This window comes from Prunus mume, linkage group LG1, assembly GCF_029339155.1.
Source record: "Prunus mume cultivar Tortuosa linkage group LG1, ASM2933915v1, whole genome shotgun sequence".
In the NCBI taxonomy this organism is placed as follows: Eukaryota; Viridiplantae; Streptophyta; class Magnoliopsida; order Rosales; family Rosaceae; genus Prunus; species Prunus mume.
This window is the reverse complement of record NC_142698.1, coordinates 24548679-24573278: the sequence shown is the minus strand read 5'-3', so window position 1 is coordinate 24573278 and position 24600 is coordinate 24548679. Positions and strand designations below refer to the sequence as shown.

The 24600-nt window shown below is 38.7% G+C and overlaps 6 protein-coding genes and 1 pseudogene across 7 annotated transcripts; 3 read left to right on the top strand and 4 right to left on the bottom strand.

The window, feature by feature from the left end:
* Positions 1-968: 968 nt before the first annotated feature.
* LOC103320455 (uncharacterized) lies at positions 969-2184 on the bottom strand. The gene is made up of 3 exons (XM_008222138.3): positions 1830-2184; positions 1597-1737; positions 969-1269 (listed from the first exon to the last, which is right to left on the bottom strand). The coding sequence occupies exons 1-3, from the start codon at positions 2019-2021 to the stop codon at positions 1123-1125; spliced, it is 480 nt and encodes a 159-aa protein (XP_008220360.2). The 5' UTR covers positions 2022-2184; the 3' UTR covers positions 969-1122.
* Positions 2185-3019: 835 nt separating this feature from the next.
* LOC103320466 (uncharacterized) lies at positions 3020-4394 on the bottom strand. The gene is made up of 3 exons (XM_008222145.2): positions 4157-4394; positions 3818-3958; positions 3020-3296 (listed from the first exon to the last, which is right to left on the bottom strand). Exons 1-3 carry the CDS (start codon positions 4376-4378, stop codon positions 3153-3155), a joined length of 507 nt encoding a protein of 168 aa, XP_008220367.1. The 5' UTR covers positions 4379-4394; the 3' UTR covers positions 3020-3152.
* A 1995-nt stretch (positions 4395-6389) lies between these two features.
* LOC103320472 (protein OCTOPUS-like) lies at positions 6390-8275 on the top strand. The gene is given in 2 exon segments (XM_008222155.2): positions 6390-6657; positions 6660-8275. Coding segments are annotated over 2 exon segments (1488 nt in total). The 5' UTR covers positions 6390-6537; the 3' UTR covers positions 8028-8275.
* A 250-nt stretch (positions 8276-8525) lies between these two features.
* On the bottom strand, positions 8526-9466 carry LOC103320482 (homeobox prospero protein). The gene is made up of 2 exons (XM_008222166.2): positions 9292-9466; positions 8526-9133 (listed from the first exon to the last, which is right to left on the bottom strand). Exons 1-2 carry the CDS (start codon positions 9323-9325, stop codon positions 8673-8675), a joined length of 495 nt encoding a protein of 164 aa, XP_008220388.2. The 5' UTR covers positions 9326-9466; the 3' UTR covers positions 8526-8672.
* Positions 9467-9809: 343 nt separating this feature from the next.
* Positions 9810-12803, bottom strand: LOC103320492 (protein NRT1/ PTR FAMILY 8.2-like). The gene is made up of 5 exons (XM_008222178.3): positions 12634-12803; positions 12339-12513; positions 12029-12246; positions 11190-11746; positions 9810-10888 (listed from the first exon to the last, which is right to left on the bottom strand). The coding sequence occupies exons 2-5, from the start codon at positions 12472-12474 to the stop codon at positions 10054-10056; spliced, it is 1746 nt and encodes a 581-aa protein (XP_008220400.1). The 5' UTR covers positions 12475-12513; positions 12634-12803; the 3' UTR covers positions 9810-10053.
* Positions 12804-14598: 1795 nt separating this feature from the next.
* Positions 14599-15803, top strand: LOC103320501 (uncharacterized; annotated as a pseudogene). Its single transcript, XR_016126078.1, has 2 exons — positions 14599-15177; positions 15505-15803. The product of XR_016126078.1 is annotated as an uncharacterized LOC103320501 (transcript).
* Positions 15804-18076: 2273 nt separating this feature from the next.
* Positions 18077-21734, top strand: LOC103320510 (laccase-4). The gene is made up of 6 exons (XM_008222201.2): positions 18077-18286; positions 19271-19422; positions 19553-19797; positions 19884-20012; positions 20209-21132; positions 21317-21734. The coding sequence occupies exons 1-6, from the start codon at positions 18191-18193 to the stop codon at positions 21445-21447; spliced, it is 1677 nt and encodes a 558-aa protein (XP_008220423.2). The 5' UTR covers positions 18077-18190; the 3' UTR covers positions 21448-21734.
* Positions 21735-24600: the final 2866 nt, after the last annotated feature.

Here is a 24600-nt window from a genome sequence, read left to right as displayed (position 1 = left end):
TGAAATATTGGATCCTTTGATGCAATTGAATGGAGTATGCCTCATGTTTCTCCCTATCTAGGCAACAAGTATTCTTCTTATGCTCTCCTCTTTAATTATCTTCTCTTAATGATTTTTTTCTAAAATAAATGTATGCATCTTAATTTTAATTTTAATTCGAAATTGAGCATTCTAGGGTTTAATTAGGAATGAATTATAATTTGGGGATTTTGTTGAAATGAATTAGGTCTTTGATTTTAGGAATTTTGTTGAGATGTTTAATTTGTTGTTGGTATGTTAATGTTTGATTAAATGCATTGATGCTATTATGGGAATTTGTTTGATTTTTTGTTGGGATGTTTGATTAAATAAGTTATCTTCCATTATGTCGGATCACAATCGGAACCCTAAGAAAACAAAGAAATTTTTTTATTTTTTATTTTTTGGTGGGTCTGAATTTGTTCTCTTTTTTTAAGAAAAATAATGATAGGTCATCATCTAGTACAATGCCTCCCATTTGTGATATCAAAATCTTCCCAACTCTCTCATTGTCAAGCCTCAAGTTGAAAGAGTTGAGAGTCAAAGAGTAGTCAAGATATTTTTTGCTAAACTTTCATTTATATATAGAGATGCATATTTGAGGGTAAGGATCATTATGTCCCCTGACTAGGTGCATCTTTTTATTTTTATAAATAAAATTCACTCATACCGTCAAGTTTTTAAGGTAATCTTCACCTACTTAACTTTTAAATTCTAAATCCGCCACTACTTCTTAGGACCCATAAAGCATTGTCAGTCGCATAGATTGTGAACTGTTGGATCCTTGATGCAATTGGATGGAAAATATTAAATGTGTGAGCAACTATGTTTAGCATCACTCTTATTAGAGATTGTGAACTATTGGATACTTGATGCAATCGGATGTAATATGTCTCATTTTATCTGGTGTGAATGTGTGCAGGAGTTTGAAATAAAAAGAATCCAAGTCATTACAAGGCCAATAATTTGGTTATTTGTTCTATGTCCTTCTAACATTTCTATCTTTTATTAAATAAAAAATAAATGAATACTTACAAAAAGAAAAGCAACCCTAATATGGAGAGTTCGCTTCACACATGGTTTGTACTTGTAAATGGAAAGGAGTCAGAGTTTGCTAGCAGCAGGTGAACGAAACAATGAATGTCGACCTTCGGCTACAATCGCCCCAGTTGCTTTGTTTCTCATCAGGACTGATGTTCCAGAATAACCGCCTTTTTGTCCTAACCTTTTTGAGGTGATCTCTAACTCATCCTGAAATTTGACAATGTTATAGCCAGAAATGTCCAAATGCTAATCATATAATCCCACCACTAGACAAAATAATGTGCAGCGGAATGATTTTGACAAACGACTCTCAACACATCAAACTCAAGTTAACGAGATTTGAACTTGAGACCTCCAATTTTATAATAACCAAATTCTTCAAATCGAAACACGTAAGGAAATAATTTCTAATCCATTGAACCCATATTTCAAGGGAATTTTGATCACGAAAGTATGTCAGATGTTGCTAAAAACCATATGAATGTGAAAGAAAAATGGAGAATATATATTACTTTGAGTGGAAAGCTTGCTTACATCAATCTTCGCCTTTGACACATAGGAGATGGACATGTCCACTGAAACGTTCATGGGGAGACCCATAACATAAATAAGAGAAGCACCAGCTACATCAACAAGGTTTGCAATTGCACCATTAGACAGATTTCCATCTTTATCCTGCCAACATAAGCAACACAAGTCCTAAATTGGGCACATTAAACTCATGTTTTCAATTAATTACCAAACGAGTGAGGGGTTAGAAGACTCACGGTGAGGCGAGGAGGGACCTTGAAAGAACAGATGGCGAATCCGGGTTCGACTCGGTCGACTCGGATGCCTGTCGTAGCGAAAAGATCGTACAAACTCGGCTCTTTTCCGACTCGGATTTCTGGAACGACGACTCGCGACACCGCCTCTGACTCGTCCGGCGTCAGCTCTAAACACTTCTTCGCGTCCTCCATATTGGATTTTCGCTCATCTTTTTCTTCGTACAGAATTTTTCCACATCCATAAGGACTTGCACCTAATTTGCCAAAAATAGAAACTAGAAAGAAGTAGAAAATTTACCAAAAATAGAAAGGAGTAGAGGACTGTACGCGTTCAACACCTCGAGGTTAACTTAATTGGTGAAGGATCTTTGAGGGGAGGAAAGAAATTGGGTTCGAACTTGACATCACTGTTCTGTGAAATAATGTCATTTTTCACTGGGCTAGACCCAACATTAGATCCTTTCTTAGGAGAAAACAATTTTCTTTAAATCATATGGCCAAGCCTTAAAAGCCCTTCAAAAGTCCCTTCATAGTTGATGAGTTTTTATTTATTTATTTATATAGTTTGATTGTTAAAGTGTTTCTAGCTAACATTACCAGTTGTTGGGGGATATGCTAATTGTTCCAAAAAGAATTCCCTCGTAGCCCAAGTCTTGTAATGTAATTGTAGATCATACTTTTTGACACTCCACTCCCCTGAAGCTGTAATGATACAGTCTTGTAATGTCATTTACATAATTGCCTTGGAAAGGTCCAAGTGATGAAGTCATACATACCCCACTATCTACTTTGAAAATAACAAAAAAGAATCCACTATTCTCTACCTCATTTCAAGTACCACCTTGATCCGTTACCTAACATAATGAGTTTGAGTCAGATACTGAGACTAATAGCTAAATGAATCTGGAAATTAGAAAGGAGAATCAAGGAGAAATTAGGAGGCAGTTAATTACAACCGAGGAAGGAGAATTTAGGATAAATAAAAACCTATGTTACTGAAATCTAAAATGAAAAAGAAAGTCTGTCTTTGAAGAAAAATGCAGGACCAGGAATCACAGTGAAAATTGGGGTTTAAGTTTTTTTGTGTATGAATCAGCAAAAACATGAAGTAAAAGTAGTCCCACTGAATTCGATTTCGAGGACAGAAACTGCACCATGTATGTTGGTCCATAACATTATACCTGAATAACTTTATTGCCAAGATTCTCAATCTTTATTCAATATGAAAAACAATTAATTACAAGAAGAAAGTATTATTCAACCTATGCCTCAAGGAGTTCCCTCCATATATAGTACATAGTACTACATGCTAAAGTCAGGGACTCATAGTTTGCTAGCATGTCTACCAAACAATGAATGTCGACCTTCAGCAATAACCTCCCCAGTTACCTTGTTTCTCATAAGCACTATCGTTCCCGAATAACCCCCTCTTTGTCCTAACACCCTTGAGGTGATCTCTAATTCATCCTGCAATTTGACACCGGGAGAGAACATACATTATGGCCAGAAACATCGAAATGCAAATCGGATACCGCACACACATATGACAAGTACGGTAAAGTAAATTGGTCATCATTGTAGAAGCTAAATTTTGCAAATAAAACCAGGAAAGAAAATATTTCTGGCAAATAGAAACCAGTGGCAAAGTTGGGGTTCTATACAAGACAAGTTCCTTTAAGATTTTTGGGCACATAACTTCAAGGATTGGCAACAAACAATGGTGACATTCAAGAAAGTCTGTTAAATTGAACATAAGCACGATTGAAATCGTATACCACACACATACGACAAGAGAGGTTAAAACCACCAATGGAAGCACAAAATAGTAGCAAAACTCAGAAACAAGCCTTAACAAATTGTAGCAAAAATCCGTTCAAGAAAGTCCAACAAATTGGACACATACATGGATGTATGACCAATTGAAAGGCAGCTATGTAAAGCATACATGTCAACGAAAAATGGGATAGTTGAGTGTCAAGATTGCTTACATGAAGCTTCGCAGTTGACATATAAGAGATGCACATATCCACTGAAACATTCATAGGGAGGCCCTCAACATGAACAACTGCACCACCCACTTCATCAACGAGGTTTGCAATTGCACCATTAGCCAGCCTTCCACTTCTATCCTGCAAAAATAAGCACACGAACCACTCAACCACATAAAAAATAGTTCAATTGTAGCCGAAATTACCCAAATTTGTAAGTTAAAGAACCTATTTTGATACTCTTAATAATGAAATTATGAAGAAACAAATTTTAATTTCGATATAATTATGGAAAATTTTGCTTGTAACCAAACGAATGAGCGGGTTTAGATGACTTACGCTGAGGTGGGGAGGGACTTTGAAAGTACAGACGACGAGTCCCGGTTCGACTCGGTCGACTTGGATGCCTCTGAGAGCGAAATACTCGTAGAAGCTCGGACCGGCGCCGGCTCGGTGAGGCCGAACGGCGAGCCTGGACACGGCCTCTGACTCGTCGTCGGTCAGCTCAAGAGACCTCTTGGCCTTCTCCATACTGGGTTTTCCTCCTTCATTCTGATCCATTTCAGGGGATGAGTTTGAGGGAAGTGGATAAAACCGTTGAAATCAAAATAGCGTGGTGGGGCCGATTTTAGTAATACTGGGCCGATTTGTCGGCCCACTTACGCATATGATGGGCACACATATGCGAATGGAAAATTGAGAAATTTTCTGATGTGATGATAACACAACGTGTCATGTTGATGTGGAATTATAAGTTTACTCATATAATACTTGTGCAATTCGCAATATCTAAACCTTAAACTTGAAACCCTAAATAGTGAACCTAGATTCATATTATAGACCAAGTTTCCACTTTTTTTTTAATTAAAAAAATAATAATTAGAATTACATTATTTGAATCGCATAGCTAATGCATTCAAAAATGTTGTTTATATTATATCATGTCATGTTTACTTATAGGGAATAAATTAGGATGATTATTGGAATTGTTCATAATCCATACATTCTATGTGTTTATTAAAATATGAATATTAGAATTATTTTGATTCCTAATCTTTATGCAAAATAAAAAAGTATGTAGATTCCACATTACAATGCATAATCAAATACTTTAAAAATTAGGAATTAGTACCTGTTTGGTATTGCTTATTTGGAGTGATAAGTGATTTTTTAAAAAATTTAGGAAAGCCAACTCGTTTGGTAAACTATGAGAAAATCACTTACTGTTAAAAATTAATGTAAGAGAAAGTTATAAGGAAAAACAACTAATAAAGTATTTTCATTTTCTGATTATGAAGGAATCAGTTTTGAAGATTCGTTGGATTTAATGATTATGCGGGAATAAATACCAACAAACACTTTTAACGAAAAGATTACCAAATGCCAAATTGTTTTCTCTCACAGCAAATCTGACAGCAATTATTTTCACAATACAACAATGTCAAATTAGCCCTTAGATTGATTAGGAAAAGTCATTAATATGTTCATAACTTTCGCGATTCTTCACTTTTTGTAAACATGTCATTACTTTTAGAAACACCATTAGCTCGAAGCCTTCTGGTAACTTCTTTTTTAAAGGTGAAAGTTGAAGACAAACATTGAGCAAGTATTTCAAGAATGAATATATTAGTAAATCAAAGATTCTTGGGCTCTTATTTCCCAGATCGGTTTTTGTATTTTAAAGCACATTGTTTGGGAATGCTACATTATTGTGTATTTCTATGCCAATGGATGGTGGTGTCCCTAGTGGAGTTGACCTAAAATTTGTGTGCACGTCCACAAGGAAGAGGTTGGATTTGGCATTTGTGGCCTATTATAGTCATTTTGCAAAGAAACCAAAATCCAAGAAAGTGTGCAGTGCACTGATGTCGTGGGCTTACTGTACTGTGGGCCTAATAATTGTTGCTTTCCTTCATCTTCACACTCTTATCTTTGCTTGCTCTTCTTCTGCTCCAAGCAATGCCCAAGTTTCAGTAGCAAGTTTCATTTGAGAAGATAATCATGAACAAGGCGATGGTTTAACTTCCTATCAAAATCACTTACCACTTACCAATAACCATGAACAAACTGATGTGTCTATAAACAAAGAATTATTAAGACAATGTGAGAGCATGCAAAGTTTTTTTCCCGATAAGGAATCATTTCTCATTACTTCTTGCAAATCACTGCAATACAATTTATATAAAAGTAGTCTTTCGTTATTGTTAAAACACACAAATAACTCATTAAAAGTATGTACTTCACATATCAACATTGAATTTGTGCGCAAGCTTCCATGTTAGAAGCTAGGTATTTTTCATTTTTACAATAAATAGAGTCCATTTTTTTCTGTAAATTTTTTTTGTAAGAGTTCTATTAAATAATATTTTTATTATATTTGAGCTGCAAGAAAGGCCATAAATTCCTTTGCATAGGATTCTTTTTTTTTTTGTTCCTAGATAGAAATATAAATCCTGCTGCACTGCATCTCCATGTCAAATGTTTAGAAAATAGAAATTCATGTACGCAACAAAACAACCATAAAATCCCAAAAAGGGGGTTTATCTGGGGTTTCCATTTTTATCAATTTCCCATTCCGACCACAACTTCAACCGCTCTCTCTCTCTCTCTCTCTCTCTCTCTGTCTCTCTGTGAGTCCCCACTTCCTTCTTCTTCTACCATGCACCCACTGTCACTCTCACTCTCCACCACCACCCCACATTTGCAACCCTAAAAAAGCCATGGCCCTTCACCGCCAAACTCACCGCCTCTCCACCTGTCACCGCCACCCTACCAAACCCATCACAGGCTTCTGCGCCCCCTGCCTCAGTGAACGCCTCGCCGGCCTCGACTCCGCCGCCCTGCCGCTCAACCACAATCACCGACCCGGAACCCCCATTCCGGGTCCGAGCTCCGGCGCAGCAAGTCATGCTCCGGCCAGAGACCTGAGTCTTCGTCGGCCCCCGACCCGACCCGGCGCAAGTCCTGCGACGTTCGGGCTCGGAACACTCTGTCGGAGCTCTTCAACATCGACGACGACCGCAAAGGCCTGCCCAGAAAGTTTGAGGTCGAACTGAGAGGAGAAAAGGACAAAGACGATAGTGGAGACGAAGCTAGGGTTTTGGATTCGGATGCGGAGTTCAAGACGATGAAGGAGCTGATAGATCTCGAGTGGGAGAGGAAGAAGGGTGCGGGTCGGGATTTGAAGGAAATCGCAGGGACATTTTGGGGAACGGCGTCGGTTTTGAGCAAGAAGGTGAGGCAATGGCGGCGGAAGCAGAAGACGAAGAAGGCGGAGAACGAGGGTTTCGTGTGCCAGAAGCGGAGGGAAACCCAGTCGGAGGTTGGAGAGTACGCATTGGGGAGAAGATCGTACGATACGGATCCGGATCCGGGTCGAATGTCGCTTGACGAGCCTCGGGCTTCGTGGGATGGGTATTTGGGTCCGAGAGCCCACCACCCGAGGCTGACGCCAATGGTTTCGGTTGTGGAAGAGAGCTTGGAGAGGAGCCCAGGTGGCTCAGCTCAAACCAAAGACTATTACTGTTCTCAGCGGCGGCGGAGCTTCGATCGATCGGCGGCGGAGGTTGATGAGTTGAAGTTGGTAACGAATGCCAGAGTGTCCCCTGCGACTACAGAGTTGTTCTATGGCGCCAAGTTGCTAATTACAGAGAAGGAACTGATGGGTTCGGGTTCGAAGTTGAAATCTGTTGAAGATGAGTGTGAGGAGGAGGAGGGTGGTGTTGGGGTTGGCGTTGAAGCTGTTTGTAAAAATGCTGCTGTGGAATCAACCAATGGGGTTGATCATCAAAAGCCGAATAGGCGGCACAAGAAGTGGAGTTTTTGGGGTTTGATGCAGAGGAGAAGTGAAAAGAAATGTGTGGATGAAGACAATGCGGATTCTTGGCAAAAGCTGAGGAGGGTTGCTGATGGAGAAGCCAACAGTGGGTCTGTGAGCCAGAAGCTGATTCGGAGTTACAGCGTTAGCTGTAGGAACTCATGCAAAATGGTTGATTTGTTCAGCAATGTGAATGGCGTTGGTGTCGAGAGCAAAAGCAATGGTTTGAAGACCCTGCAGAGGAACAAGAGTGCTCGGTATTCGCCGAGCAATCTTGATCATGGATTGTTGAGGTTTTACTTGACGCCATTGAGGAGCTACAGGAAGAGTGAATCAGGAAAGAGTAGGCCAAGCAGCAACAACTTACAGTCTGTGCCCAAGAATGTCTTGTAAAGGTGCTTCATCGCATTCGCATCTTCTTCCATGGATGTCTTGTTATGTTGTAAAGCCATATATAAATGCATTTTCTTCTAGTATGAGGGCATACCTCTCCCTAACACGTTTCTCCTAACAATGCCAAATTGCCAATAAGGCAATAATCAAAACCACAACTGTTTCCCTCTGACAATCTTTTTAAGTAGCTGCCTATGATATTTGAGGAGCCTTGTAATAATACAATTTAGTCATTTTTTTCTTTGAAATCGTTTGTTTGTCATTTTATTTTGTAGCTGTGTTGAATGTTTATTTTGTAGATCGAGTGTGTCTTTGTTTCGAGCATTTCTTTGTGAAGCGCTTTTGCTTGGTAGCTGTTTTGTTTGAAAGAAGCGTATCAATGTTGCATAGAAATATCCAAGTCACTTTTTGAGGAAGCACACAAAGTGCTTTTATCCAAAATAGTATGTTTTTCTATTCCAACCAACAAAGGCAATGTAGGAACTAGGAACTAGGAACTAAGAAAGATACTAATACTTTTGATAATTGTATTTTTAAAGTAAAAACATGAAACGAAAGGAACAAGCTTTTGCACACAAACACATGAACTCTTCACATAACATAACCATACAATTTGCACTCAGAGCTTACCATCCTAACTTACACTCACTCAGCGTCACCTACGTAGCCCTTCTCTTGAAGCTCCTGAATGACCTCATTCTTCATCCTCAACCACAGCTTCTGAGCTTCCTGATCCAGCTTCTTATTCTGCAACTCCTTCTGATAATTAAACGCATCTTTGTCCGTCTCAACGAACCCTTTCGGGCCAATTGTTGTGCCGATCATCCCTCCCTTGGCAACAAACTCTTCCATGGCTTCTTCGTCGCCCGGGTAGGGGAACTGTCGACGCTCGTACAGGTGCGCCAGCTCTCTCTCTTCCTTGGGTTTAGGCTTCAGCGTCCACCAGCCGAGTGGTGATTTCTCGTTGTAGAGCCACGCTACGCCGAAAAGAGTGTATGTGCATAGCAAAGCCTTGCCTATTTGTTTCCAGAAGTAGTAGTCTTCCTTACCCAGTCCTATCTTCTTCAAGTACTTCTGGGCGTTCAACGATTTGGTCAATTGGTACCCTGAAATGTAAATAAAAAATAAGAAAAGCTTAAGGTTTTTCAGTGAAGCAATTCATCAAACAGTTGGAGAGTTGTAGCAAAAACCAAAAAACAGAAGCACAAAGCGCGAAAACTATTGTCTTTGATTTGCTATTTGCCCTCTCGCAGCACATAATTACCTGCTTTGGCATCCTGATAGCGTTTGCGAATCATCTGCGATCAGAGAGTGGTGAGGACAATCGATCTCTTTTCTCTAATCGTCTTCAGAATCAGAACTAATTTCCTGGCAGTTCCACGTGCTAGAAGGTGAAGGGCCTCAAATGGCTAGGGCAATAGAGACTTGGGCTAGACTTCAGTGCTTACTCTTGGGTTTATATTTTCAGACCCACCAAGAAAGAAACCCATATAAGAAAAAGAGATGAAATTAACTGGGTTCAGACAGAGACAGCGTTTTAAGCCATTTACATAAAAGAAATTTCAAATATTTAAGCTTATTTTATTGGGTTGAGTTCCACCAAATGTTTGGGGATAATGCTTATTTTATTCAAATGATTTATTTATTTATTTATTATTATTATTATTTTTTCCATGTGGATGTCAGTTTAGAGTTTGGTAATATAGAAAGAAAAGAACTGAAAGGACTTAAGCAAGTATTTAGTACCAGTTTGTACAAGGAAATAAATGGGAGGCAAAGACAAAGATGGAACTTGTGGTTCACTTCTTTCTTAATCATTCTTGCTTAATTGATAGTTTCACACCATCATATGAGACTCATTCATCATTGTAGTCTCTTAGCAGAGTGGCATACACAAGCACTATGCTCCTAAAACAGACTCTATATATATACACAAGTGTTTCAACAACCAAAGTAAAAAAAAAAGCTAAAAAACACCAGAGAGTGCAGAAAACAACTTCTTATGTGGTATCTCTCCCTTTGGCGATCAACGCAGAGTTCCGACGGTCTTTTTATACGTGTACCACTTGGATATCAAGAGATATGCTCCTAGGTTCAGAACACTCAGCACTGCCAATAACCAGAAGAAATAATCAAGGTGTCCGTAATTCAAATTGTTCGGTATCCATCCAGGATTCTTGTTCTTCGTAGTTGTTTTAGTAACAATGGTCACAAGAATAGAGTTGAAGTAGTTTCCTAGTGCAACAGTGGAGAGTGAGAGGGCAGAACACAAGCTCCTCATGGCATCAGGTGCCTGATCATAGAAAAACTCCAACTGTCCTATGAATGTGAAAACTTCTGCAGCTCCTATGAGGAAATACTGAGGTACTTGCCAAAAAACTGACATGGGCATGTGCTCATATTCATAATAGTTATGCTCTCGAACACTTCTGAGTCTGATGAGTTCCAAAACTGCAGCACATATCATGGAAAATATGGAGATGAAGAGGCCAATCCCCATCCTCTGGAGTGTGGTTAGGCCATTCTTGTGACCAGTGTATTTTCTAGCTACTGGGACAAGGACTCGATCATATATTGGGACCCAGAAAATGACACTAAGGGTGTCGAAGATGGAAAGAGATGCTGCAGGGATTTCGAAGCTAGAGTGGCCCACACGAATATCCATAAGGGTGCCTTGCAACACAAAAAAGTTGCTCATCTGATTGTAGACAGCAGCAAAGATGATACCAGTTGCCCATATGGGAAGCAGCCTTATGATTGATTTTAGCTCCTCCACTTGAGTAACTGTACTAAGTCTCCATGGGTCTTTTGAGTCCTTTATATGGTCGGATTGTACCTCCACTGCTGCTTTGTCAAAGAACCTGGACAGTAAAAATACAGGTCAACAGAACAGCAATAACAATGCAAGTAAAACTACTCAATCATTATTGCAATTATTGCAAGAGAATCAAAACCAATGTGTATAAAAGAATTCTCAATCTTATAGTTTGATTACTCAAATCAACTAGGCCTTAATCTGAATTGGGACTGCTGGCATGGATCCTTATATGCAAAACTATTTAGTATCTGCTACATGAATTTGCTTTGCCATCCAATCTTATCCTATGAAAATCAACTTTTATAAATAATCCAAGCTTTTTTCAGTTTAGATCAGAAACTAACCTAAATTCATTTGTGTGATCAAGTTTGCGGCTTCCTTGGATGGACGAAGACTCTGCATCTGCAGTCTCATACAAAAGGGACTTGTCTTCGGGAACTTTCACCTTGTATTTTCTCACAGATGCCACCAGCACCTGAATTATGCGTGTCAGAGGGCTACCTCCAGGCTTCTGATACCTATATAACCGAGTACCTGAAAAGAAACTCACTACAGCAATTGCCATGGCAACGGCTGGAACACCGAAACCCCATCCCCAACCCACATTTTCTTGTATCCACACCAGCACAGAGCTGGCAATCAAAGCACCAACATTAATGGAAAAATAGAACCAATTGAAGAAAGAACCCTTGTGTTTCTTTTCAACCTCATCATCATCATCAAACTGGTCTGCTCCATAGGATGAGACACAAGGCTTAATCCCACCAGTCCCCAATGCTATTAGGTAAAGTGCTATGAAAGTTGCTGCAGTTTGTCCACCATTTGCATGGCAATTGTCTTTTCCTGAACAGGTTGGTTTCAGTCCCGGGACCGATGCTGACATTGTCAAAAGTGTCATCCCCTATGCAAATTATTACAGAATCAGTAAGTGTCTATTGAGGGAGTATATTAAACCCAACAAGAAACAAACTTCAACAACCAAGGTCATGTTTTTAGAAACATTAAGGCACTGGGTACGATTCTAAGCTTGTATTAAGCTAATAGGGAATCAATTGGGATAAGCAAAATAAAAGATACACAGAATGAAATGCCCATCCATGGGGTGTTCAAGTTAATCATTTTGCGTCATCAAGTTGACCTCAGCTGCTCATGTATATATAAATATGAAGGTAAACAAACTTACAATGACATAGATGATTGAGAAGGAGGCAATAGTCTTGTATCTTCCCAAATAGGCATCAGCCAGAAAAGCTCCAAGTAAGGGGGTGAGGTAGCATGTTCCACCCCAATTTGAGTTATTTTTGGCAGCAACAGCACTGGTTTGGTTTAGTTGAGTCTTGAAATAAATCACCAGATTAGAGCTCATCCCATAGTAAGCCAATCTTTCACAGCATTCATTCCCTATTCACAAATTAAACCAAAAAAAAAAAACCAAAGATAATTAGTATCTTACAATAATTTACAGGACCAAATTCCATGAGTTGCTGCTGTACCTAGAATAAAAGGGCAGGCTTTCCAGGTTCCTGTGGAATTTCTCTTAGCTGGGTTTCCACGAAAATCCAGAGTCCCATCTTTGGTGTAAACATCTTCTGCTGCTGCTGCTTTGGTGGGCACATCATCTTCTGCCATGGCTTTTAGACTCTCTAGAATCAGCTAGAAACCCAGCAACTGCATTAACCAAAGAGAGTTATATATCTGCATCATCAAATTTGTTTCACAAGAAAGAGAGTGCATTGAAATTTAAACACTGGATAGACTCTTTGCCCAAATTCAACTTCAAATTCATACCAGAGGCCCAGAGGAACGCACAGGCTGAGGCGCAAGAGTGGGAGAAGTTGCTGCTTCAGATGGATATTAAAAATGTAGAACTTTGTTATTACTAGGTCAAGAAAAAGATAAAGCAGAATGCTTTGTGATGGTCCAGAGGCCAATAGAGAAAATAAAACTAGCAGTTGCCAGTTTGCTTTGACTTCAAAGTTCAATTATAGTGTCTCACAGGATCAGCAAAGTCTTCTGTGTGGGCCCTATAATAATACTGTATGCTTCCTGTATGTGGCCAAGAATATGTAAAATATTACATTTTAACTTTGGCTTGTGGACAGATTCCGTCAAGTTGTGTTGTCACGCAATCGGCATGGGTGGATATTCCAAATCTTCGACAGCCGTTTGAGAATACAGTATGTGGATATCGACTTGTACATGTCCCCAATCGGATCCAGTTGTGACTAGTCTATTGATATTTCTTTTATTAATATTGTAAGAGTTCTTTTATTGATCAAGAAAAATAAACGGATGATTGTTAATTTAGAGCGGACTTCATAATTAAGTACTTAAAAATTTATGATTTAGAAATCGTTCTTCTCGTATGTCACACGATTATACTGAGTATAGCTCATGCTATAAAACATATACTTAAAATAATAAATTGAATCTCACTTGAGTAATCAGCTGAAAGAATTGTATGGCATGTTTATGGACCTACCATGGGGAAAGTGATGAATTATAATTAGATCAATTATTTCTCTAATCAATTTAATTTCTGATTTTTATAGATATTAAGTTACATATTTTAATATCGAATCTGCATATTTTTTTGATTTCATATATGCTTAATAAACATATAAAATATTAAGTGGCTGGTAAATGAGAGAGTTTCCAATATTAATGCGTTAGAAGACGTGGCTGGCTTTAAAACTCTAGTTAGTCATAAAATATACGCATTCACATCAAAAGCATGATTAGCTTTAGGATATGCTTAGAATACGGAAAAAAGAGCTTACAAAAAGTCAAAAGTATGCTCATGCTGCTGGGAAAAGCAACTTGTTTTTGTGATCCCAGGAAAGTGTGAATCATTACAAATAATAATTGGGTAGTAGATAATAAGATTAGACATTCTTAGAAGTCTGCCTTCTGGTCTTAATGTTCTTCATGGTTACATGAGACAGATTTCCCTAATATTTAATCTATAATATAATTTATGTTTCTGCGGAAGAAACTTAACGTATCAAACTATGCTGATATCAACCTGTCAATTCATACGGTTTGCTCCGTAACGTTGGCTTCCACAAAAACCATACTTTAAAAGCACTTGAGCTTTCAAACTAAAAATATATTCTGATAACAAAAATAAAACACATATCAGATTTCCAAGTCAAGTGTGAACCAAAAAAATAGCCCACTCTTGTGCGTTGATATAGTCGGAAATGACAAACACAAAAGGGCAGAGAGGCTAAAAGTGACGTTCAATTGTACAAAGGATCCACCTTTCTCTTTCAGCATAGCTTGCAGCCTCCGATTTTAGCTTAACTCAAAAACCAACGCCTCCATTCAAGCGGCCAAAATAGATTATGCCAGTTGATCAAAGTAGTGTGCCCGCTCTTTTACATTTGGATAAGAATAAACATACTCACTCACAGCTATTAGTTCGGATTGTACCGGTGGATTTACTTTGTAATTTTGTTGTGTATCAATCCTTATTTTCTTCTTACCTTTGTTTTTTTTTTTTGCTCGAAGCTATAATTGGTGTATTAATCGTACGCAATTCTATTTGGATTAACATCTAATCTAATGACAATCATTTGACCGGTTCTCAAGGGCATTAAGTCTGCCATCTTCCCCTAATAATGGCATGCCGAAGAATCTCTACCTAATTCGTGATTCATTGATGACCTAAAAGAAAAAAAATTTGTGCATCACTAAAAGTTGTCAATATACTCATCCTTCTTCATAAATTGCACAACAAAAATTACCCCCTCCTATTACATGCCACTTCTTCCCTACCCTCTTGCACATTCGTAACCCTTTTAAAAAAATTTATTTTTCTTCCTTTTTTTTGGGGGGGACAACATTGGGTAGTTGTGGTGGCAGCTACCCCCTCAATTACAGCCGTACATCAGCCAATGGAAGGCCAAGCAACCAAGCTTGCACGGCGAGTAATGGTGGTGGTGGATCCAACCCGAGAGTCAGCGAGCGCGCTTCAATATGCGCTCGCTCATGTAGTGCTCGAACACGATGAATTGATCCTCTTTCTGTCGAAAACCAAAACACGTGGCGAAACACATTCACGACGCTGCTCAAAATACCCAGCCTTGCCTCCATGGCCATAGCCACCATGTCCTTGGAAGGGATCAACGCAGAGGAGGGCGTGGATTTTCTTGAAGAAATGAAGAATGCATGCAAGCGTGTGCAGCCAAAGCTGAGTGTCCGTGCGGAGAGGATGGGAAAGGAAGATGGCAAGGACAAAGCCAACACTATCCTACATCAAAGCGATGCTCTTGGGATTGATATCATAATTATAGGGCAACGGCGGAGAATTTCTAAGGAAATCCTAGGGTGAGTTTTCTTGTACATGTTATGTGTTCTAGTTGTTACAATGTCTTAGCATTCATATTACGTGATAAGTGATGTGTCAAATTATATAATACAAAGTACTTGACGTAATAACTGAATTCTCACCTGTCACATAATGCGATTCACTAATGTACCCTAAACATGTCTTTTGTCTACTCCTAAGAAATTAAAGTGCCATCGAACTTTATTAAATTTTTTGTTTTAGGTCAAATTAATAGTGCTGTTGAGATGTAGTATATGTGAAAACAGATTATTCAGCTAGCTATATTATTTGCTAATTAATTCTTTGGTTTGCTCCTATGAAACCAGAACATATACGTGGCCTGGAGCCGGGCGAGGGACGACTAACAAAGCCATAGACACCGCAGATTATTTGATTGAAAATAGCAAGTGTGCTTGTGTTGCTGTACAGAAAAAGGGCCAGGATGGAGGCTACCTTCTCAACTCAAGAACCCACAAAAACTTCTGGCTTCTGGCTTAACCAAAACTCAGTAGATTATGCTTCATAGATCTCTCATTTGTCTTAAATTTCTCTTGGTCAAGTAGCGAACCATATGTACATAAAAGGAAATTGTACATATTTGGCAAAATTGCTGGCTCCTAAAAAACCATTCATTTGACAAATGCTGGGTTGCAGCCAACTGTACAAAGTCACCCTCTTTGTTAATGTGAAGCACACACCCTTTGGTCCTTGGACAAATCAGGGGCGCACCAGAAAGTTGTAGAGCCTCAGTTTAGGCAAATTGTAGATGAGAGCCTTCAGGGCAGCTCTGACCTACCTACCTTGCTACTTTACCAGAAAAATACTTCGAAACAATGTTGTTTTAAAGAAAATGAAATCCAAATGCAGTTATCGTTCCTTCGAATTCTTTATGTTTTGTTTCCAAATGTTTTAGTGTGAAATTCAAATTTAGTGTCACATGGTAAATGTGGGTTAGGTCAATTGATTAAGAGATATTAAACCCGCTCTGTTGCACTCGAGTTTGATTATTCTCATCGTACATTAGAATAGTTTAAAATATTGTTTTATAGAAAATAAAAATAAAACTTTAATGTCACATGATAAGTTGTTAAAATTAAAAAAAAAATCATACAAATTGTGCAGCCAAGTTCTGACTGAGCAAGGTGAACATCGGTTTGATGCGTGCATATGCCAAGTTCTGAAATAGGTTGGGCTTAAGAGTTTTGATCCAAACCATGGCCTTCAAAATATGGGTTGATCCGTTTTGATTGGTAATATCGATCTGGGCCGGTCGAACAATACAACAAAGAGCCTCAGAGACGTTTATAATGATAGATAAAAAAAAATGATTGTTGAATTGATAGAAGACTGAATGAAGAGGAAAATAAATAAATAAACCAAAAATGCATGTTTTAGAACTTTAAATTTCATGTTTTACTCCTACTTCGCAACGGATTTTAAATGGCCGACTCATGAAGATACAAGAGGAGTGCAAAATAATTTTTTTGGAATGTCAATAACAACTCTCTTATTAATTTATTGTATCACGTTAGCATGCCGACCTCATACAATTGTTATTACCAAAGATTTTATCCAAAAAGAAAGAAAAAACGAAAGAAAATGAAACACAAGACCAAACTGGGAAATGACAAGAAATATATGAATTAATTTCATGTGCGTAATTAACTCATGCAAGGTTAGATGAGCTGTTACCAACCCCTCTAATCTTTTGCTTTCAGAAAGCAAACCTTTTCGGTCGATTTGGCAATCCATTGACAGCCATCGCTCAACTAAAAAAAAAAATTGGTTCGTGTTAACATCCTTTACGTATCTATCGTCCACCCACCACATACACACACGTCCTTCACCAATTATAAAATGGATATGGAAAAAAATTCCATATTAAAGAACCATATTTAATTAGTTATGCTCGTAACGAAAGATCATCCTAATTAATTTGTTTAAACACATCAAATTAGAAATACAACCAACGAATCAATTTGTTATCGATTCTGAAAAGCCTAAAAAGTGTGCTCGATATTCAAACCTTCATTTTGGTAGTCCAAATGTCATATCCAGTGTCCTTTTTGGCAGAGGATGATTCAAGTTCAAATCTCAAAATCTTGTTGATGACCAATGGAAAATGGAGACTTGCATATTAGAAGTCTTAGGTTCGAATCCCCATGGCATAATAGTTTTGTGTGTATGAGAGAAATTCTCTACTATTGTAGTTTAGATTATCGCTTCTAAAAAAAATGAAATAGATCAACTAATGATCGGACAAATTAAGTTTCTTTTTTAGAGTAATAATGATATTTGGTCCATACCACTTTTTGTTGAAGCCTTCTCTGTTATATTCTGCCGCGAACTTAATGCAAGTGAATATAATAAATAGATGTAATTACTCAATAACAATATAAGACAAACCCAAAGAAAAAAAAAGAAAAAGGAATAATCAAGTGGGTGATTCTGTTGAGCCAGTGCCTTGTTGTGTATGTCATCTCCTTGACCTTGGAGAGCTTCCATGGTTGGAAAAGCAAATCAATAGCAACTTTTTTGTTTGTTAGCTGGGGTTTGGGTGTACTTTACCCAATACGGCCACCAAACCATGCAGTGGCTGATCTGATCTGACCACCCAGCCCAATTCAAGAAATTGACATCAACCTTATACACTGGCTTCAAATCAAACCAAGTGTTTTAGTTGACAGACAACTACTTTGTGTGAGACTCAAGATAATTAAGATCAAGACGTTTCTGGCCTGCTGCTGTACGTATAAACAAGTTTTTATTTATTTATACGCAGACCTTCATTCTCAAGTATCCTTTCATCTACCAAACTACGCAAAAACGACATGGCAGCAGCACAGCACTACGTAGTTTTTATCTCTTTATAAATTTGGCTTGGTCAATAGCTTCTATTGCAGCACAGCACTACGACATAGAACACACAAAAAAACACTGAGGGTCTCAGAGAGAGAGAGAGAGAGAGAGAGAGAGAGAGAGAGAGAGCTATAAGGATCAAGAGAGAGAAAAATGGAGACGGTGCCTTTGATTCGTGCCTTGGTTTTGGTGGCTTGTTTGTTGTTTCCAGCATCAGTGGAATGCATGGTTCGACATTACAAGTTCAATGTAAGTATAATATTAATTTTTGAGTTAATTATATCAATCCCCTTGTTTTGCATCTATTTTAGAGTAAACTGTAGCTAGTTGCCACCCTGCAGCCACATTCTTTCATTGACATAGGGTTAAGACATCTAATATAGCTAAGAAGATGGCCGGCAAGAGTTCTCGAGTGTAGAAATAAATGTTTTATTATTGAATATTCACGATCCTATCTTGTATATATGTAACACATTGAATACATACGGGTGAGATTTGAAATGGTTCATTTGATCCAATATATACATGCATGCTAGCAAGACATGCAGAAGGTTATCTACATGCGTCTAGTTTGCTGGGTAGGGTTTATATCATTCTTAACTATGAGTTACTCTAAACTGATGTTTGAGCAACAACAACATTAGGGAAAGCTTATGCCTTTTTTGCGAGTTTTAAATTATGAGTTTTATATTACATTATCCATAAGCCACTAGCACAAGAAAATTAAGGCTTCCCAAGGAGCAACACGGTACACTAGTGCTCACACATACACATACTACACAGATACTAAGACTCGAATCCGGAACTTTACATGAGGAAACAATTATTCCAAATCACTACACTAGTGCATCCTTTGCTTTCTTAATTATTCTTGATGTTGATAAAAACTTGCCTAAACTCAGCTTGTCTCTCACACAGACACAGCAACCAAGTGTTCAACCATTCAAGTCGTCAATATCTAAAGAGTTTGAAAAAAGTTGAAGATAGATAAAATTGGCATAGGGTTAATTCCTCAAAACCCCAAGATTTAAATCTAAACATAATCCAAAGAATATTTTTAAAAGAAATAATAATTGGCTTGTTATATATAAATAAGCAAAACTTAATCAAACAGAAAAGCGTGAGGGATGTGGTTGAGGAAGCCACCAAACTTGAGAAAGTGTTGTCACAGTTTTGACTTGATGAAAACATGCGTGCAAAAGAACTCGACTAAACCGCCTGTGGGTTTCGTAGGTGGTGCAAAAGAAAACCTCAAGATTATGTTCAAGCAAGCCCATTGTCACAGTCAATGGAAGGTACCCTGGGCCCACCATATATGCTAGGGAAGATGACACAGTGCTGATCAAGGTGGTCAACCACGTCAAATACAATGTTAGCATCCATTGGTAATGTCTCCCGCTTTCACTCCTATAGATAAATATGAGTTTTCAATTGTTAATAATCGTCATTACTTAGTATTATTATATTTTTCAGTATTTATTTTATTATTTCTAATAATAATATTTCCGTAAAAAGGCATGGAATCCGACAACTGCGGACGGGTTGGGCTGATGGGCCGGCGTACATAACCCAATGTCCAATTCAACCGGGTCAAAACTATGTGTACAACTTCACCGTCACTGGGCAAAGGGGCACACTTTGGTGGCATGCACACATCCTGTGGCTCAGGGCCACAGTCCATGGCGCCTTGGTCATCTTACCCAAGCTTGGGGTCCCATACCCATTTCCTGCACCCCAAAAAGAAGTCGTTGTAATCTTAGGTGCCTCCATGATCCAAGTACCCTTTCATATTTCTCATAATCCATCAAGTATTGTAAGATTGCTCATGATTATTGTAAACTTGTAGGTGAATGGTGGAAATCAGATGTGGAATCTGTTATTAATCAGGCTTTGAAATCTGGTTCAGCCCCGAATGTCTCTGATGCTCACACAATTAATGGCCATCCGGGCCCTCTCTCTACCTGCTCCTCACAAGGTAAATACACATACGTGTACAAGAATGACATATTAGTTAATCATATAATGTGACAGTTGATGATGCGGATCAATTAATCTCATTAAGTAACTGACACATCAACTGTCACATTGTGTAGTCTCCCTGTATCACTCCAGCCATCTACACTATTTTGACCAATTATCACCAAATTTAAACATGATGTGCATATGTGCAGGAGGGTTTAAATTACCAGTAAGACCTGGCAAGACATACATGCTAAGAATCATCAATGCTGCGCTCAATGAAGAGCTCTTCTTCAAGATTGCCAACCACAAACTAACCGTGGTTGAGGTTGATGCTGTGTACACAAAACCCTTCAAAACTGACACCGTTCTGATAGCCCCAGGGCAGACCACAAACGTTCTTCTATCAACCAACCATGGCACAGGCAAGTACTTGGTTGCAGCCTCACCTTTCATGGACAATCCAACCATCCTTGTAGACAACAAAACTGCCACTGCTACTTTGCACTATATGGGCACCCTCGAAAGCACTAGGACCACCCTCACAGCCCCACCTCCTCAAAATGCCACACTAGTTGCAACAAAGTTTACAAATTCCCTCAGAAGCCTGAATTCAGTCAAGTTTCCTGCTAGGGTTCCATTGAAAATTGACCACTCTCTTTTGTTCACTGTTGGCCTTGGCCTTCACACTTGTGCTTCATGTGCCAATGGCAACAGACTGGTGGCAGATATCAATAATGTCACATTTGTGATGCCCAAAATCTCACTTCTTCAAGCACATTTCTTCAACATAAGTGGAGTTTTTACCGATGATTTTCCCGGAAACCCTCTGAATCCTTATAATTATACGGGTCCACAGCCGACGAATATGCAGACCATGAAGGGGACTAGGCTTTATAGACTTGCTTATAACTCTACAGTGCAGCTTGTGTTGCAAGACACTGGGATGATTGCCCCTGAAAACCATCCAGTTCATCTTCACGGGTTTAATTTCTTTGAGGTTGGGAGGGGATTGGGGAATTTCAACCCAAAGATGGATCCAAAAAGATTTAATCTTATTGACCCTGTTGAGAGGAACACAATAGGAGTGCCATCTGGTGGATGGACTGCTATTAGATTCAGGGCTGATAATCCAGGTAAACCATGACAAATTTCCTCTTATGAAATATATAACTTGTTATATTGTCAGGCTGAATCTAGTCACACATTCAACCTAAATGTTATTTCTATTAATTGAGAGTCTGACAACATAACATGTCGGACTGTATGACGAAAGAAAGTTTCCAATGTAACCATATTTTTCCTTTTATATGTATGCAGGAGTTTGGTTTATGCATTGCCATCTTGAAGTGCACACAACATGGGGGCTTAAGATGGCATTTGTGGTGGACAATGGCAAAGGCCCAAATGAATCTGTTCTACCACCTCCAAGCGACCTTCCCAAGTGTTAGCTTTAAATTGTTTGCCAATTCAATTCTCAACTCATAGCAATACAAGGAACAAGACCTAATAGGAAGAATTCTTTGGAGCAAAGCTAAGGGGAAAGCTGCTTCTACATGTTGAATAAAAGGGAATTGGGCTTCTTTTTAAGATTAGCTTGCTGGGTCATATATCTTTTTCTTGCAGAGATATATGTCTATGTAAATGTGATATGCTACTAATGGAAGCAACAAAGGATTTTTGTTCTGAAAGATGATTTTATTTTTATTTTTTATAATACAATATGTTTTCACTTCAATTGGTAGTAACAACACAAAACAATAAGGGCCTGTTTGTTGTTGAAGAATGTTTTCCGAAAATATTTTTAGAGAATGAAAATGAAAAAACAAATTTGCATTTTCAGGATTCGAGAATGCGTCTAGTAGATTAGTTGGAAATAAATTCAAAAAATAAAAATAGTGAAAATGTATCTGATAGTATAATTTGAGAATAACATAAATAAAGAATATGTAGCTTTAATTAAAATGTATCCTATAATCCATGTGAGTTATTTTTCAAGGCATTTTAAATAATGTTTTACATAGACTAAAAATATAATAAGGGTTTAGGGTCAGTTATGAGCTCGAGAAGATTATTGTTGCTGATGTAAGGGAGTGGTATACAATTAGCCAGGTTGGGGATACAAAGGCTCCTAAAATTCCTCTTTTGCTAGCTTGGGAACCTTCTGAGCTAGGACAGTTTAAGCTTAATGTGGACGGGTCTAGAAGGTGTGCTTCAGGCTCTATTGGTGCCGGAAGAGTGATTCGTAATTCCTTAGGGGATTGGGTCTGTGGTTTTGCTGTGAACCTTGGTAAGGGGTAGATTCTGGAAGTTGAAGTTTGGGGCTTTTTTTTTTGGTCTACAACTTGCTATTGCTAAAGGCATTCATAGGCTCACTGTGGAAATGGATGCTGCTACGGCTGTACTCCTTATTTAGCAACATTCTAGGCTTGGATCCCATCCTTTAGCTTCCTTAATTGCTAGCTGTTGTGCAATGGTGAGACAAATTGGTGTTTGTTCTGTGAGCCATATCTACAAGGAAAGGAATGTTGTGGCGGATTGTTTGGCTAAGTGGAGCCATAATCTTGATCTTGGTCTGTGTGTGCTTGATGTTGCTTCAAGTTGGCTTGATTCTTTATTAGTTGATGACTTATTAGGAGTTGAGGAACTCGTTGGGTTAGTTTAGCCTCTGGCTAAGTATTTTGTTGCTTTGGGGTTTGACGGCCATCATTTCTTTTTCATAAACGAACATAGACAAGTGGCGGCCAGATAACGGCTTCAAAAGGAAGGCGATTAGGTGCCCTTCCTAGGAGAGAACGGCTCCGAGCCCCCCTGTGAGGCGTCACACTCGACTGTAAATGGCCTGGAGAAATCTGGTAAAGAGAGTACTGGAGTGGAAGACAGGGCTGCCTCTAGTGCTTCAAAGGCCGTGAAGGCAACAGGAGTCCACTCAAATTTATCCTTCTTCAGCAACTGTGTGAGAGGTTGAGCTATGAGTCCAAAGTGGCGAACAAATTTGTGATAGTAACCCACAAGGCCAAGGAACCCACGTAAGGCTTTAATGGTGGCTGGGGGTGGCCATGAACGACCACACTCGATTTTGGTGGGATCCACAGCTACACCATTGGCCGAAATATAATGGCGCAAGTATTCCAACTGTAGTTGCCCAAAAAGACACTTAGAGTGTTTTACGAGCAGTTGTTGGCGTCGGAGAGTTTCAAACACAGTAGTTAAGTGAGCCGCATGATCTACCAACGAATTACTAAAGACCAAGATATCATCAAAGTAAATGAGCACAAACTTCCTTAAATAAAGGCTAAAAATACCATTCATTAGTGATTGAAAGGTATAGGGAGCGTTAGACAAACCAAAGGGCATTACGAGAAACTCATAGTGTCCGTCGTGGGTACGGAAGGCCGTTTTGTGTACATCGTCTGGATGCGTGCATATTTGATGGTAACCCGAACAGAGGTCTAGCTTCAAAAAAATTGTAGCCCCCCGGAGTTCATCTAGCAATTCATCAATGAAGGGTATGGAAAAGTGGTCCTTGGTGGTGACTGTATTCAAGGCTAGGTAATAGACACATAACCTCCACCAGTGATCCTTCTTGCGAACCAAGAGAACCGATGAGGAACTTAGATTGCCTTTTACTGTTATCACACTGCTTAATTAATGATGACTCAATTCAAACTTCCTTTTCAGGAGTCAAAAACTGGCATGAGAAAAGAGAGGAGATCTTAGCCCATGGGTTTTACATGGTACATGCCTTACCTTACATTTGTACTTGTTATCAGCTTTTCAGATTTCCCCTAGCTAATTCTGTAATCACATTGCTGTGGGAGATGCCAAGGTTAATCAGAAAACGAAGATTGAAGTTGTGGGAGATGCCATGAAATCTTTGGATTTTAAATGAGAGATTTAGCATTTTTCCATCAAGGTAGATTCCTGTGTATTTGTATTCATGGCAGTTTCTTTCAAATATGAATTAAGCTTGGGCCAACTCATGTTACGTGCTGGGTGTTATTCTTAGCAAAGTCAATTTGTTTTAGTGGTTCTTTGAATTTGAATTTAACCATTGTCAAAATTAAATAACTGCATCAACAATTCATATTGTTCTTCTTAATCAAGTCTTTGGGATTTAAGCTGTCTAAATTATCTATTAGACTATTACTCCCATCATCATATATTATATGATTAACAACGCCTAATCTTCTTTATGTCCTGCTTACTTCAATTTCTTAATGAAAATCTGACGATTTTCTGAATATTTACCTCTTCCTCTGTGTAGTTTTATGGCTCTGATAGTCTGATTTATGTCAACATTATATGAAGCATAATACTTGGATACATTAATTATGCACCTACAGGGTAGGGTAGGGTAGGGTTGGGTTGGATTGGTTTACTTACTAATTGTTGTTTATGATTGAGATTTACCACCGACTGCAGCGCCCGGCTCTGATTTTGGAGTATTTGAACTATCACCCATTCAGATTTTACTACAATTGCACCCAGTGCTCGGCTGAAATCGTCATAAGGACAGACCTACAACATTTTCATTTTGTTATTGACACCGGTGCTTCCGACTATTGTACTTTAAAAAACCCCTGGCTTCCCCGTGCGTAGGA

Coding starts and splice junctions, on each gene's coding strand:
- LOC103320455 (XM_008222138.3), bottom strand. CDS start 2,021: ATGGAGGACGCGAAGAAGTGTTTAGAGCTGACGCCGGACGAGTCAGAG. Junction 1,738..1,829: donor AGGTCCCTCCTCGCCTCACC/GTGAGTCTTCTA, acceptor TTATGTTGGCAG/GATAAAGATGGAAATCTGTC. Junction 1,270..1,596: donor TGTCAAAGGCGAAGATTGAT/GTAAGCAAGCTT, acceptor GTCAAATTTCAG/GATGAGTTAGAGATCACCTC.
- LOC103320466 (XM_008222145.2), bottom strand. CDS start 4,378: ATGGATCAGAATGAAGGAGGAAAACCCAGTATGGAGAAGGCCAAGAGG. Junction 3,959..4,156: donor AAGTCCCTCCCCACCTCAGC/GTAAGTCATCTA, acceptor TTATTTTTGCAG/GATAGAAGTGGAAGGCTGGC. Junction 3,297..3,817: donor TGTCAACTGCGAAGCTTCAT/GTAAGCAATCTT, acceptor GTCAAATTGCAG/GATGAATTAGAGATCACCTC.
- LOC103320482 (XM_008222166.2), bottom strand. CDS start 9,325: ATGATTCGCAAACGCTATCAGGATGCCAAAGCAG. Junction 9,134..9,291: donor CTATCAGGATGCCAAAGCAG/GTAATTATGTGC, acceptor TTTACATTTCAG/GGTACCAATTGACCAAATCG.
- LOC103320492 (XM_008222178.3), bottom strand. CDS start 12,474: ATGGCAGAAGATGATGTGCCCACCAAAGCAGCAGCAGCAGAAGATGTT. Junction 12,247..12,338: donor AGCCTGCCCTTTTATTCTAG/GTACAGCAGCAA, acceptor ATTTGTGAATAG/GGAATGAATGCTGTGAAAGA. Junction 10,889..11,189: donor GATCACACAAATGAATTTAG/GTTAGTTTCTGA, acceptor TTTACTGTCCAG/GTTCTTTGACAAAGCAGCAG.
- LOC103320510 (XM_008222201.2), top strand. CDS start 18,191: ATGGAGACGGTGCCTTTGATTCGTGCCTTGGTTTTGGTGGCTTGTTTG. Junction 18,287..19,270: donor TTCGACATTACAAGTTCAAT/GTAAGTATAATA, acceptor TGGGTTTCGTAG/GTGGTGCAAAAGAAAACCTC. Junction 20,013..20,208: donor CTCTACCTGCTCCTCACAAG/GTAAATACACAT, acceptor GCATATGTGCAG/GAGGGTTTAAATTACCAGTA.